Source organism: Corvus kubaryi, unplaced genomic scaffold, assembly GCF_017639235.1.
Source record: "Corvus kubaryi isolate FWS band 111438036 unplaced genomic scaffold, C.kubaryi_AGA036_p1.0 37392, whole genome shotgun sequence".
In the NCBI taxonomy this organism is placed as follows: domain Eukaryota; kingdom Metazoa; phylum Chordata; class Aves; order Passeriformes; family Corvidae; genus Corvus; species Corvus kubaryi.
In genome coordinates this window covers 3617204-3631947 of record NW_024581131.1, presented here as the reverse complement: position 1 = coordinate 3631947, position 14744 = coordinate 3617204, and the positions used below count along the sequence as shown (strand labels likewise).

At 44.4% G+C, this 14744-nt stretch overlaps 2 protein-coding genes across 3 annotated transcripts; both read left to right on the top strand.

The window, feature by feature from the left end:
* Positions 1-769: 769 nt before the first annotated feature.
* Positions 770-2444, top strand: LOC121669629 (serum amyloid A protein-like). The gene is made up of 4 exons (XM_042038867.1): positions 770-879; positions 1195-1326; positions 1648-1786; positions 2235-2444. The coding sequence occupies exons 2-4, from the start codon at positions 1221-1223 to the stop codon at positions 2374-2376; spliced, it is 387 nt and encodes a 128-aa protein (XP_041894801.1). The 5' UTR covers positions 770-879; positions 1195-1220; the 3' UTR covers positions 2377-2444.
* A 285-nt stretch (positions 2445-2729) lies between these two features.
* Positions 2730-14456, top strand: SAAL1 (serum amyloid A like 1). 2 transcript variants are annotated; one of them, XR_006017824.1, is made up of 13 exons: positions 2730-2908; positions 3127-3240; positions 4204-4287; positions 5959-6038; positions 6419-6478; positions 6740-6855; positions 7953-8136; positions 8409-8491; positions 8636-8824; positions 9606-9802; positions 10322-10414; positions 10998-13210; positions 13581-14456. XR_006017824.1 is itself a non-coding variant. In XM_042038865.1 (12 exons), exons 1-12 carry the CDS (start codon positions 2792-2794, stop codon positions 11088-11090), a joined length of 1410 nt encoding a protein of 469 aa, XP_041894799.1. In that variant the 5' UTR covers positions 2730-2791; the 3' UTR covers positions 11091-14456. The 2 variants fall into 2 exon arrangements, 1 of the variants encoding a protein (XP_041894799.1); XM_042038865.1 differs by having other exon boundaries at positions 10998-14456.
* The last annotated feature ends 288 nt before the right edge of the window (positions 14457-14744 follow it).

The window sequence follows — 14744 nt, the reverse complement described above, 5'->3', positions numbered from 1 at the left end:
CAGGGAGAGCACAGTGGGTGCTTAAACAGTGAACCATGCCAATAGGGCCAGACAGTTGATTTAAAATGTAGCAGAATTGTGGCTGTATGGATCTGAATTTCCCCTTAGGTCAAATGTTTACTGCTGTCCAAAACTGTCCACCTGAGCCCCACGGAGCTGCTGTTGCAGCAGGGTGGCTGGAGTCCCTCGAGAGGGGTCTGTGAGAGCAAGCCAAGACAAAATGAACCATTCAGACCCTCTATATGGTGTGTGTGTCTGTGCTGTCTTAGAGCATTATCAGCAGGGATGTAGGTGTATGCGGTTTGCTTTGCAATGGAGTTAAGAAAAACACTTCACATTTTCCATTCCATTAACTCTGGGATTCATCTGGCAATCCCAGCTCGGATGGGAATTTCACTTAGCAGTTCCTGCAGCCCTTCTGGTAATGCAGCTCACATGTTCCTTGTGCAAAGACACAGACCTGACCTTGTGTTTCAATGTGCAGACAGCCACGCACCTTCCCCTCCGAGCTCTGTTCAGCCCAAGATCCAAACAAAAGTGTCACCCTTGAGACAGTAGTAACACTTCAAGCACATGGAACTCTTCAGCCTTCAAGGCAATTTCTCAGTCTGGTTGTTATGAGGAGCAAATAGTCCCAAGGACACCTGAAGAAGCATCACATAAAATATTGTGTAACAGGAGCTATGAACTTTCAGTGAGGACAAGGACAGGTTTCCAGTAATGATTTCTGTGTTGGGAGTGCTGGTGGGGATTTCCCAGCTGTGGGTATCCTTTCCAATTTCCTCTTTTGAGGAGTTTGAAGTGCTTATAAATACCCTATCTGAGTCTGAGAGCACACGAGACAATCTCCATCTCCTTTGGCTTTGCCTTTCTGCAGTGGTGAGTGACATTCTAAATTTGTGAGCTATGTGCAGTGTTTCGAGGTGGTATTTGGGAGCAGGACCGATGCTTTAGCATGTGGGACTTCTTTGTACTCCTGGCAGGAGCAGCAGGGAGTGCTAAAATGCAGGTTTCTCATGTGCATCTGCTTCTGTTGTGGAGCTTGTGGTTGCACAGAGGGCACCACTCCTTGCAGGGGGAGAAGGGGGTCCTGGGCGGGCCCTCAGCACTGGGGCAGCAGCTGGGGCACAGCTGGGGATGTGGTGGGTGCTCAAATGTGCTCCAGAACTGCTCATCTCTCTCACTGTCTCTCAGCTCCCTGTCAGGTTTGGCCAGGAACCATGAGGCTCTGGGTCTGCATCGCGTTGCTCTCCATTGTTCTGTGTGCAAGTGCTGAGAGACCAGCACTGCTCCGAGCTGGACAATTTGTCTGGGATGCTTTTGGAGGTAAGCTGCTGTTACCAGGGGCTCTTCCCTCAGGAACCCCTCCCCAAGCACAGGTTACCGGCAGTCAGTGGTGCTGCCCTCAGAGCTGGGAGATCCGCAGCTCCATGTTAGAGACCCCGCTGGTTTCTGCTGCTGGATGAGGGCCTTGATCAGCCCCCACAGCTGCTTTCTGTGGGCACAGCCCTGTGCAAAGGCTGCTGTGGAGTAGTGCCTCACTCTGTTACTGCTCCTTGGGCTTTTAAGCTCCTGCTGAAATCGTACCGAGCTACTTCTGTTGACTCTTTCAAGTCAACATCATCTCTGTTTCTCTGCTTTCTTCAGGGGCGCGGGATATGTACAGAGCATACCGGGACATGCGCGAGGCAAATTACAAAGGTGCCGACAAGTATTTCCATGCCCGTGGGAATTATGACGCTGCCCGGAGAGGACCTGGTGGTGCTTGGGCAGCGAGGGTGATCAGGTAACAGAGTGTGCTTGTCTTGTTAACAGTGAATTATTAGGGATCCGGGCATTCCAGCTGGGGTGAGGTCCTTTTCGACTTGCATGCAGCTTTGCACCTAGAAGGACAGCAGAGGGGCGGGGACAGCCAGTTCCTATAGGAACACTGTTCCCGTGTGGACAGCCAGTCTCTGTAGGAATGGTGCCACACGAGCGCCAGCCTTTCTTGTCCTCCCGAAAAGGCAGATTCCTTTCTCCGCATTTCTGATAAGGAACTCTGCTTCACTGCTGGTTCATTTCCCGACATAACAATTACGGGTTCCACCGCGGGCTTTCAGACAAAGGCCGAGTGTGTGCTTGCATCTCACCTTGAGAAGCCCTGCGGAAAAGGTGTTTCACATGAGTGAGGGAACCAACACAAGGCTGAGTCAGATGCAGTCTGTTCAGGTGGCCTTTCCTCCTTCCCACAGCGACGCCCGGGAGAACTGGCAGAGCGGCGTGAGCGGCAGAGGCGGCGAGGACACCCGGGCGGACCAGGAGGCGAACGCGTGGGGCCGCAGCGGCGGGGACCCGAACCGCTACCGGCCCGCGGGGCTGCCCAGCAAGTACTAGCGCTGTACTCTGCTCCTGTCACACCGCTCTTTGTACAGCCCAATAAAGAAATCCTCCTGAGAACTGTTCCCTTCGCTGCGAGCATCCATCCTCCCGGGGCTGCGGGGCGGGGGCGGCGGGGCGGTGTCGGGACATCACGGGGACTGCCAAAGGATCCCCCTTGGGACCCTCGGGTGCTCCGGGAGCGCGGGGGCCGCTCTGCGCGGAGGGGCTGCCGTGGGCGGGCGGGTCCCGGTGGGATCCCGGGTCCCGGTGGGATCCCGGTGGGATCCCGGTGGGATCCCAGCGCGGCCCCGCGCTGCCCCGGGCGAGGGGGGCGGCAGTGGCCGCCGGTGAGCAGGGGGCGCTGTGGGGCCGCTGGCGCCGCTCTGTCCGCGCCGCCGCCTCGCTGCCCCCGCACGGCTGTGGGGCCGCCATGGACCGCAACCCATCACCGCCGTGCAGCGATGCGGAGGAGGAGGAGGGGGACGCGGTGGGGAACACGGTGTACAGCAAGCACTGGCTCTTCAGCGTCCTCACCCGCCTCATCGAGGTGCGCGGCCGCCGGGAGGGAGCGGGCGGCGGGTCCGGTGTCGGTCAGCGCCGGGTGGGTGCGACGCGATCGCTCCCAGGGCCGGGGTGGGGACACAGCGTGAACCAGCGGGGACAAACCCGGGGACACAATGGGGACACACCTCGGAACCTAGCGGCTCCCGAGTGGTGCCGGAGGTTCAGCCGGATCGTTTTCCCCCCCTCCCCGCTGTGTCCCAGGTCATCGCCCCCGCGGAGCCGGATCCCGCCGGCAGCCCCGAGGGAGCCCGGACGGAGCTGGACGAGGAGATGGAGAATGACATTTGCAAGGTGTGGGACATGTCGATGGACGAGGTAGGAGCCTTGTGCGGCACTCGGACCTCGGGGCCCGTGTGCCCCGAGTGTTCCGCTGGCAGCGGGAGAAGGCAGGGAATCAGGCGGGCTGGTTGTGGCGGCGCTGCTCGTGCCCGGTGCGGCGGGCGGGGTGAGGCGGGACAGCTGCGGGGGGCGGCACCCAGCGGGCTCGCCATGGAGCCGGCGCTGCAGGAGCAGCGGGGACGGGACGGGAGCTGCCGCTGGAATCAACTCGGGTGCGCAGCCCGTGTCTTCAGCGCTTGGATTGTGGGCATAATATTGATGCCGTCTCTAAACAGGCATATTTTCCTCTAAAAATTGTAGTACGTCCTGCTGATAAGCGTAGCTTTCTCTCATAGATAAACAGCCTTTCACAGTTTAGCTGCAGACTTGCAGTGGCAATGTAACTCAGCTTCTTGGTATTTCTCTCAGCACTCTCAAATGCTGGAACAAATTCTCAAGATATATATATATTAGTTTAAGTATTATTATTTTATTCCTTACCTTGTTGCTCAGAGTTTTTAAAAAAGCATAGGACATGGGTCCTTTATTCCCAAGTAGAGAACTAATCTTGTGGTTTAGTGTGGTAAAATAGAGGAGATTTCCTCTTTTGTGTGTTCTGATGGCACCTTCATTTGCTTCTTTTTTATGTATCATGGTGATGTCATGCCTTAAAACGTGGTATTTATTGAATTCTGGCTGAGTGTCTGTTTCTGTTGAGATAGGGAGCAATTTGCATTTTCTTGCAAATATGATTTTTGGCTCATTGTACAGCAAATCGCTGGCATACTGAATCACTAGAGGGGCTTGCTGGCCTTTTCTCATTGAAAAACAAAGATTATTGGTATTAACTGGTGGCAAATAACAAATTTTGTGTAGCGAGTTTGTCAACTCAGAACACTTTTGATTTTGCATTTGGAAATTGTAGACATCCACTTGCTTCTCCATTCAATTTCTCCACAGGATGTTGCCTTATTTCTTCAAGAGTTCAACGCCCCCGATATATTCATGGGAGTTTTTGCCAAGTCCAAATGCCCTCGCCTAACTGTAAGTATGGGCTCTCAAAAAGCTGTTCTGTGTTAAGAGCAATAGTAGATAGCCCTGTACATGCATTTACACTTATCTCCCTTCTCCCAATGCATGTGTAATGTGTAAGGGGAACCAGGAGAAAACACAAAATCAAATTTTAAAATGCTTTTTCACTGTTTTTAACATGGTCTAATCAGTAAGAATTTCGGTGATGCTGAAGCTGGTACATGTCTGCTCACATATCCTCATCTAGATAAACTGATGAAGGACTGAGTTTATCAAACGTAGTTATAAGACCTATTATAAAACCCAGCAGCCTGGCCTTATTTTCCTTTTGACTTGTTTTTTGATTACTGAACTGAATGATTACTGAAATGGTCATGAATTTCTTTAGTTGGACCTACAGAAGTGTGGTGGTTTGACCCTGGATGGAGACCAGGTGCCCACCAAAGCTGCTGTGTCACTCCTCTCCTTGACTGGACAGGGGAGAGAAAATACAACGAAAGACTCATGGGTCAAAATAAGGGCAGGCAGAGATCACTCACCAGTTACTGTCATTTGTCACAGGCAAAACAGACTCCACTTGGGGAAGTTAATTTATTACCAATCAAATCAGAACAAGATAATGAGAAGGAAGCACAAAAAGATTACAAAAAGTAATCTGTGGAATTATTAGACACCAATACTTAAGAATTTTTTTTTGATTTTCTGCTTCTTTTGATGTCATTGATTTGCAGCATGTGCTATGCAGAGCACTGTAGGATTTAAGAGAGGATTTTCAAAGGTATTCAGTGTTGATGTAAATCCTTTTCCTCAGAAGTTACCAGATGCTTTACTCCAGGAGATGAGTAGAGACACAAAGAGCTTTGAAAGTTTAGTGCTTTGCCTTTGGAAAGTACAACCAGAATTTGGAAAGTACAACCAGAATTTGGAAGTGACTGCAAATTGGCTGTCGCAGCTACTTTCATGAAACAGTGTTTGCTGGAGTGCCTGCTGTAATTTAGTAGAGGTAATAGCATGTTAATAATTAAGAAGATAACCTTAGCGGAGAGTTGATTTTTTTTACTTTAAATTGCTGCAAACTGATGACTCACTTTGTTTTAGCACCAGTCACCTGCAGGTGTTTCAGGTCCCCATTACACAAGTGTGCATCCTTTTTCACTATTAACTTGGCCTGAATATCATAATGGGATGCACTGCTGCACTGCTTTGGGGTTTTTTTAAATTTAATTTTATTTTAGATCTCTTTAATCAGAAAATGGGCTTCGCTTGTATTATGATCTCTTTCTTTTGTGAGCAAGTGAATGTCAGTGAGGGTCATGCTTACGTAGTGATATTTTTGGTTTAGGACTCCTTTTTGCTTTAATAACAGGGCTGCCAGATGAGCTTCGTAAGAGTATACAAAGAATATGCAAGTAGGGCTGATTTCAAGATACATTTGCTTTTATGGAACACCTTAACACTTAAACATCTGAATAGTACCTGAGTATATTTTAGGCTAGTCTGATAGAACACAAAAATCTGTATAGAATCTGTGGAATATCTTGTATCTTTGTCATGAAATCAGTGGGTCATAAGAAATCAAACTGGAAAACATCTTCGAACCTCTTTTATTTTTGTCTTACAGCTCTGGAAGTGAAATTGTGGACTGTTGCAGTTGTCTCATTATACTGTGTTTTGACTTTCCAGGAAATCTGTGTGGGAATATTAGGGAATATGGCCTGTTTCCAGGACATCTGCATGTCCATTAGCAAAGATGAGAATCTTGGGTAAGTGTCTGTGTGCTTTGTATATGCACAGGTACTGCTTGTCTGGACTCACAATTCAGGGAATATTTGTTAGAGAGGGATCCAAGCTTGCCTGCCAAGCTTCGTCTTCATTCATAATTTTGGCTGACCATGTTTGTGTGGGAAGTGCTCAGGAAAGGAAGAAAGGACATAGACCACTATTTTTGGGGGGTTTTAAATCACCAGTCAAGTTAGTTTCTAAGTTTGGCAGTCTTGAGACACTGGAAGTGCATGCACACTAAGGAAAAGCTGCCTTTAATCTCAGAACATGGCTGCAGCTGTGAAATGAACCTTTTTATACCTTTTTTAAAAATAAAGATGGATTTTATTAACATTTTTTTCCCTGCATTTTCTCCTTAAAGTCAAGTGTTACTGCAACGTTTGTGTGATTCAGACTCCCCAACTCTTCTGGAAACAAGCAGGTAGGACATCTCAGAAATTAATGTATCAGTAGTGTAGTTCTGCTATGCTCTGAGGCCTGGGGAGAAAACTGACAAGTGGGCTCACTATTTTATTATCCTCTCATCTTTTCCTTTTATTGTTTCTGCATTGTTCTGGGATTACTTTGCTGTGAGTTAGATTCCTGTTTCTGTCACATCATTCTCATTATTTTGGATGTACACTTGCATAACTAGAAGGAGTGAGCTGGTTTCTAATCTGTTAAATGGGGGATTCTTGCCTAGGTTGTTGTTAACTTGCCTCTCCCAGCCTGAAGTGGCCAATGTCTGGGTGGAGAGGATCCGAGAGAATCCTTCTGTGTACGACTGTGTTTGCTTTATCATGTCCAGCTCTACAAATGGTAAGCTGCCAAAACAAGCTGGGATTTAGTGGGTGTTTGAAGAAGAAAAATAAGAACTGAAGTTTGCAATTTCAAAGACAAGTATTTTCGGTTGGGATAACTTCTTTAAAATAAAGGAAGCCTCATGAGTTTAAAGGACAGCAAAATAAACTTCCCCTGCCTTTGCAGGTTTATAAATATATATAAAACTAACCAGAAACTCATAGACGAAGAAGAAAGCTCTGGGGGGGGGATTCAAATATGTTTAATTGAAGAAATTGTTATTTGCCACAATAAAAGAAAGGACATAGTCCTCATTCAGGGATATACATATGTCATTTTTGAACAAGGTCTTGAAACAAGACCTCATTTAATTTATTTTTTTCACGTCAGATATGGATTTTCTGTTTTTAAAACTACCGCATCTGTGGAATGGGAACTGGAGGAACGATTCAGTTACCCTGGCAGCTGAATATTGTGCAGGCTTTTGGTATGCAGTCGTGCTACACAAATCTCTCTTAGCACTAATTTAGCAAAAACCACACCAACCACCTAAAAATGGAAATATTTGGAATAGCATTTATGTTTAACATCCAACTCAGTTGTAACAGCAGTTGTCATTTGTCAAGGAATCCTAATAATACAGCTTTTTCAATTTTTTAATAAAATTTTTTAATGACAATTTTCAGAAATCCTGCTCTATTCTATTGAAATAACAGATCTATTTAAGTAAAATGCAGGTTGGCAGGTGGAAGATTAGCATAAAACTGTGTATCTAGGAACAAATCTTGAAAAGTTTTACTTCAGAAGCAGAAGTTACGACTTTTCAGGAACATGAAATCTCTTTGGAGAATAAAGTTACTGCTTCACATGTGGCATGACAAGGTAGAAGGTGTCAGTGGGCTTTCCAGCAATCCCTATTTATTATTTTTATTTATGTGGTCTATGCCACATAAAAGAATTAAACATAGCAACCTGTAGTAGGTTATGAAGAAAATGAATATATTTCAGTCCTGAAGTTACTTTGAATACTTGTATATACTAGCATTTTGTGAGCTAATTTTTTGCTCTTCCTTGTTAGTCTTGTTGAAATAAAAATAACATGCTCTCTTGTGCAGTTGAATTGCTGGTGAAAGTGGGTGAAGTGGTGGACAAGCTCTTTGATCTGGATGAAGAGCTGATGTTAAACTGGATCAAAAACGGCACTTGTCGCTCCGTGGGACCATCTGCAGATGATTCCCCTGAAGAACTTCCAGACTTTAAGATTGTGCCTTGTATACTTGAAGCAGCCAAGCAAGTCCGGTATGGGAGATTTCTTTTTGGTTTCATGGCTGGGAAGACTCCTTACAACCTTGTAAGGCCTGTGTCCAAACATCTTGCTCTTAGTGGGAACAGCGCAATTTGACAGGTCACTGGGATATGTTTTCCTGGACTTACGGTTTGAAATGAGTCAATTTGTCTGTTAGCAAAGAGAATGGCAATGATTGCTGATGGGCTTCTCTGTGACCAAAACACAGACTATAAGCTCAGTAACCAGCACTTCAATTTGTCTTTTTGCTGTTTGGTCTGTGTAGATCAGATAACCCAGAAGGACTGGATGTTTATATGCATATCCTGCAGCTCCTGACCACGGTGGATGAGGGTATCCAGGCTATTGGTAAGATGCTGGAATTGCTACGTGTGAGGGGACCAAGAGAGGCTGTAACTTCTGGATCATCACGTATTTACTGGGGAGAAAAGGAATTCACATACCTGGATTAAATTTGTTGGGTTGGTGGGTTCTCTTTCTTTCTTTCCCAAGTGCAGGCGCCTGACGGAGGAAAAGAGACTTGGAGTTTGCTTTATGACCTTGTTTGCCAGGAGCTTTGCCAGCCAGATGATCCACCCATCATTGTGCAGGAGCAGAAGACTGTGCTGGCCTCTATCTTGTCCGTGCTGTCTGCTATGTTTGCCTCACAGACAGAGCAGGAATACATCAGGATGAGGAAAAGCAAGTCGTGCTTTTTGTTTATTGGGTTTTTTTTCTTTTTTTTTAAAGTTAATATTCACAATTGACTTTATGTGGGTGTGGAAGGTGGTTCAATTCAGTGGCATTGCATACAGTAAGACTCTTTCCTGGTTACTCAAAATCACAGCTAGCCCAAAGTTCAGTTACTGGATGAGCTGTAAATTCTGAGGAGTTACAGTACCAGAATCTACAGATTCTGCTCAGTCTTCTCCGTTGGGTAAATTAGTGAAAATTGCAGAATTTATTTTTGCTAAAATATAGTAATACATTCTTTTTATGTAGTAATTTTTTTTTTAATAGGGGGAGATTCTGCACTTAAATCCATCTATCATTTCTTAACTTGTCAATCCATGGACAAGTCTTTAGAATGAAAAGCTTGTCTTGAGAATGTGGGCCAGGGTCACCTGCAGCAGAAAGACATTGTGCAGTTTGGTTTGTCAGACAGGATTATCTGGATGCAAATTTAACATACTGCTTTCACTGGGTACTACTAAAGACAGTTTCCTTCTCATACTCCTTACCACTGGCATATACTTTTTATAGATACAGGTCAGCTTGCATGAGAAATGGTTTTGGTTTTCTACTACATTTCCACTTGCCTCTTTAAAACTGTCTTTGAGTACAAAACGCAACACTGTCAGAATTTACATTCCTATAGCTTTTGTGTAAAGTATGGTGGTGTGTTTCAAAATTCTAATGCCTTGAAAGGATGGGCAAGAATTTTCAGTGTTAAAGTTCGCTTTTCTTGTTACTTTTTATTAAGATATGCCACTGATTGGGAGCTTGATTCGTATTTTACAATACATGGAGGGCTGTGGGAAGAGAGCTGTTGATAACTCCAAGGAGTCCGAGCAAGAAGAGAGTGGAAGGACTGATGTAAATGAGGAAGATTTCCATTTAAAAATTTTGAAGGATATTTGCTGTGAATTACTTTCCAATATGCTTCAAGAACTAACCAAGGTAAGAGTAAACAAAATTCTAGTAGGGATTTCTTCTGGGTAGGTAAGAAAAAAGTCTCTGCTATTAATGTTGGCATTTTCCTGTGCAAGTGCAGTTGCTTAATGGGAATTCATTAAAGAATCAACCAGAAGGTTAGTAGCAACGTGTGTGGGAGAGAGAGGGACACAGGTTTTCTGAGGTGTGTGCCAAGATTCTGTATGATAAATTCTGTAGCTGTATGTTGCCCTTTCTTTTGAATGAAAGTCAGTTTATTTAAAAAAAGGAAATACTGTCAATATATAAAGTCACCTTCTCAAATGCACCTTTTTAATTATGGAAGCATTCAGGTTAAGAGACTTGTGACGTGAGCTTTCACACCTTTTTGTATCCACTGTGTCTGGCTTTCTCTGAGAACTGTAAGTTCTGGTTGTTTTACCCATTTATAAGAACAAAGCACATTCTGTAGATGCTGTGCACAGTTTTGAGTTTGTTCTTTCAACAACTGTTCCTGACATGCTGGTTGTATTTCTCATTTTCCAGGAGAATACCTTAGAAGGACTGCACCAGGGACACCTGAATGAACAGACATGTTGCTGTGCTTTTCAGAACCTCTTACCTCTGTATTTTGCGTCGGTGAGTATGTGACAAAGTCTGTGACACAGCTGAAAAAGTGCTCCTTGGGTGGCAGGACCTTTCCAAATCCAATGTACAAGCAGGACAGAATTGCTCAGGCACAGGTAAAACACCATTCCAGTGCCAGACAGTCTTACCTCCTCTGTCTGTTCTGCCTCACTTCAGCCAGAGCTTTGCTGAGATCATCAGCTGATGCAGGGCCAAACTGTGCTGAAATGAATGGATGTCTGAAAGTTTATCCTAGCTGAAAATTTGTCCTGTGTATTTTTATAGAAGAATTATTCTAAATATTTTTCATAGGGAGCTTTTCTCTGGGTGAGAAAAGTTTCTGTGTTTCCTTTAAACAAGGAAGTAAGGGTTTAGGAGGAAAGTGGTAACATTTCAAAATTTTGACCAAGTGGAATTAGGAGGAAGGTAGCTACTGTGGGGCATTTTTCATTCTTCATTGCAGTGGCTGCTGCTGGCTGCTCTTATTTGGAAGGCACAGAAGTAGAAAGAGCCCCTGTGCCAGTGTAAGAATTCGGGGTTTCATGCAAGTTATTTTTGGTTTTTTTTCCTTCTTGTGTGGGTTTTTTATTTCCAGGTGGAGAGCTTCCTTGAAGTCCTGCGTGAGGCTGATCAGACACTTGCTGACAATCTAGAAAAACGTTTCCCAAGCCTGAAGGTTCACACCTAAGAATGTACATGAAATATTTTCCTTCCTTGGAATGAAGATTTTGGACTGTTTCATTACAGCATTTCAGAGATCAAGTTTTCAGTAAATGCAGGAGAATGAGGCAACCTCTTTACCAGCAGGTGGCTTTTAAGAAACGTTCCAGGTAGCCCTGATTAACCTAAGGTTAGTCTGGTCTGCATGGGGAAGGAAATTACTGTAAATCACTTCTGCATCTTCCATCCTGTTTGCTCCGGTAATGAGAGACTGTTGATTTCTAATGGCTCTCCTGCAGAGCAGTTTTCTTTGAATAACTTTCAATTCTGTGCTTTTCAACTGAAGTTGAAACAGCAAAATGAATGAAATGCACTGAGTAGTTTTTTAACATGGTGCTGGTTTCTTTCAAGTCGCTGTTGGCAAAAGGAGGATTGCTCAATAGAAAATCCCCTTCAAGCACCTGATAAAAGGAGTTAAATTACAGAGTTGTTTGGGGATTTTTTAAGATTGTATCAATACCTTGGGCAGGTACTGTAACAGAAATGTTTCATCCTTCTCCTTTCGAATCTTCACACTTCTACTGAAGCCTCATCTTCACTGCAGCTCTGAGCTGTGCTGTCTCAGTCCTGTGCAGTTCAAAGGATTCGAGAATATTGTTACCAATGGTCTGTGCTGCAGCTTCCAGCCATTGCAGGTAACTCCCCACAGTTGAGAGTTGTAGGGCAGGTTTGGATTCAATCCCTGGTGTACTTGCAGACCTTTCGGGTTTTTTGCAGCAGTCTGTGCTTCAGCTTAGGGGTGTAAATTGATACATGTCAGTTCTTTCCTTCTTCATTTGTTACATGAATTCTTTCTGAATGGCATGAGAAATGCCATGTTTTCCGTGGGGGAGCTTAAGGTGTTAGGTCACTTGCAGGAAATTCAGTGTACAATCTCCTAAAACTCCCACTTTGATTACGTGATGTTTTAAGTGCATTGCATTCTTAGATCCTGTGTCTGCATGCAGTGCACCTGACACGCTCTGAGTCTGAAGAGACAGTACAGCAGCACCTCAACCTCGCTGTTTCTGTAAATGAGAGTGGAAAACAATTGGTTGTTATTCGGTTTGAGATGTAAAAGCAGATGGGAACCAGAGCACAGAGAATAACTCAATGTCACATACACACATTCCCTGGCTCTCCAGGTTTTACAGACTTTAGCATTGTGCTGGGTCATGTTGTGTTTGCCCAGAGTTACCTGGACGTGGTAAAATACAATATGTGCATATGTATATATAACCTTTCCATCCCAACTTCCAGTTTTCAAAACCGGTGCAATTTTGTCATCCCCCTGCCAGCAGCATCTTAGTTGTCAGCAGGGAATTTGGAATTACAAATATCTGACTTGTGTGGCCAAAAAGAATTGCCGTGGTTTATATCAATTTTTGTATGCTATGTTTGTTGGCGAAAACTGATGACTGTGAATCAGATGACAGCATTTTTCATACTACTTTGACAGTTTTGGGATATTTTCTTAAACCTACAGATTTGTAATAAAGCTTCTTTTTTAAAAAAAAAACCAAACCTGTATGCTTTCCTTCATTCTAGTGTCAATTAAATTTGTTTTCTCAGCCACTGGAAATGTCTGTTAGTCTCAACTGTGTCAGTTTTAAGAGGAAATCGAACCTCTTCGTAATGTCTGCGTGCTGTAAAATATGTTTTCCTTCACTGAATATTTATTTTAACTTTTGCTTTTTTCCCACAGTCGTTTTTATGGTCTGGAAGTTAATGTGGGTCTCATCCCATAAACATTTTTTCATCTTAGTTTGTCCCCAGCTGTATCATAAGTGTCTTCCACCACAGTGATGCATTATTTCTGATGTGTGTCTGCTGAAATTTGTTGTAGTCAAAATTCTGCAGTAGCCATGTTAGGTAATATAGAAAAAAAGCTGAGACAAGATCTGTTGTTTTATTTTGTTCCTTCTTCTTTTCAATACACCAATATCCAGTGTTGATGAACTGTTACTGATACCTGATGCCTGTCGTGTGACAGAAAAAATGACCAATGTCATGTGGGAACCCAGGTGGGTCCCATCCGCCTGCTCATCTGCAACAGAAGGAGCTGCAGGGATGGTCAGTCAGCCTAGCTTCAGCAGAATGATAATTCAGGTATGCTGGGAATTTGTATCCTAGATAAACACGGTGATTTGGAGACTGGGATTCCCCCTTTGCCCCAGCAGGCAGCTGCCCTTGTGCAGTGGAGGTGGTGCTGCCTTTGGGAGCAAGAGGCGAGGCCAGGGTGAGTGCAAGGTAGCTGTGCCGTGTTTGTGGGGTTCAGAGAGGGAAGAAAGGATTTGTGGGAGCAGGTGGGTGATGTGTTTGGAACTGGTGCACGTGTGTTTCATCATCCTGCCAGCAGGGACCTCCCTCGGCCTGTGCTTCCTGAGCAGCATGGGTTTGGGGTTTGGGGGAGGGGCAGGGAGGGTTTGGGAAGTGTCTGGGTTTTGAGTTTGGTATTTTTTTTAATTCCCTCTCCTAGACCTGTTCTGATACCCACTGGCAAGCCAGAGCTCTCTAGGCCAGTTGATTCGGAGCGATTGTCTGTCTGTCTACAAGCCGGTGAACAGCTTTCTTCCAGGGCAAAGATCTGATTAACTCCAGAACATCCTCATTTGGGAAAAAATGAGAAGTACCTGTCACTGCTCTGTGCAGAGCTCTGAACAAAAGTGGGTATCTGAAGCATTGAACTAAAGCAGCAGGAGCTCAGTCCTGCTTGGACAGAGCCAGATGTGACTTGTGGCATGAGAACACCTAGAAAATTGAGGCAGAAAGCAGACTGGAAGGTCTTATTTTAAATCAGGCTTAATAGAACCATATAATAATTTCATTCAAAGATAGGATTCTAACATTCTGTTGACTCAGTTTTATGTACATGTGGCATCTTTATCCCACATTGTAATCTTTTCCTGCTGGGACAAAGCACAACAAAACCAAAGAAATTTGGGATGTGGGCAAAGAAACAGTGGCATTGGAATGCTTAATCTGCTCCTTTGGCAGTGCAAGGAGGTGGTTGCTGATATCCTAATGCTTGCCCAATATTCATGTTGCAAATTAATCCTTTCTGGTAGGCTAAACCATGAACCCTAAAAAGCTCCTTTCTGTGTTTCTCCGAATGCATGTCACTCTGCTTGATTAATTTTCTGTCACTACTTTTTTAGTCCATATTTCTTGTGACTGCCATGGTGATTCCTTTCTCTGTAAGATGATGTGTTGTTACAACTGCCCTATTATAATCACCTTTCACTGAAATCAAGCTATATCCAAAAGGAACAGTAAGACACAATCTTTATTTGTAAGTGAAATATCTTCATAGTTTATTGTATTGGCATTAAAAGGTATGGAGGTGTTACTGTGGTTTTGTTTCCCTTGAAAATCCATGTTCTTTCTCACTACCCTTATTTTGGCTGCTACTGGGTGTTACGAAAGCTGCAGTCTCTCTTCTGTTTTTCACTGAAGAATTTGCTGGGTTTTTTTTCTAGAGCAGAATCTCTTGGTCACAGCAGTTCCCTAATGTATCCTTTTATTTCCCCTTCAAAATTAAACGTCCTCTTTCAGCGCTCTCTGTTTACTTTTTATTTTTTTGGCCATGATGATGAAATTCACGTGCTCTGCCAAAGTCAGTGAGAAGGGAAGAACCTGCTAC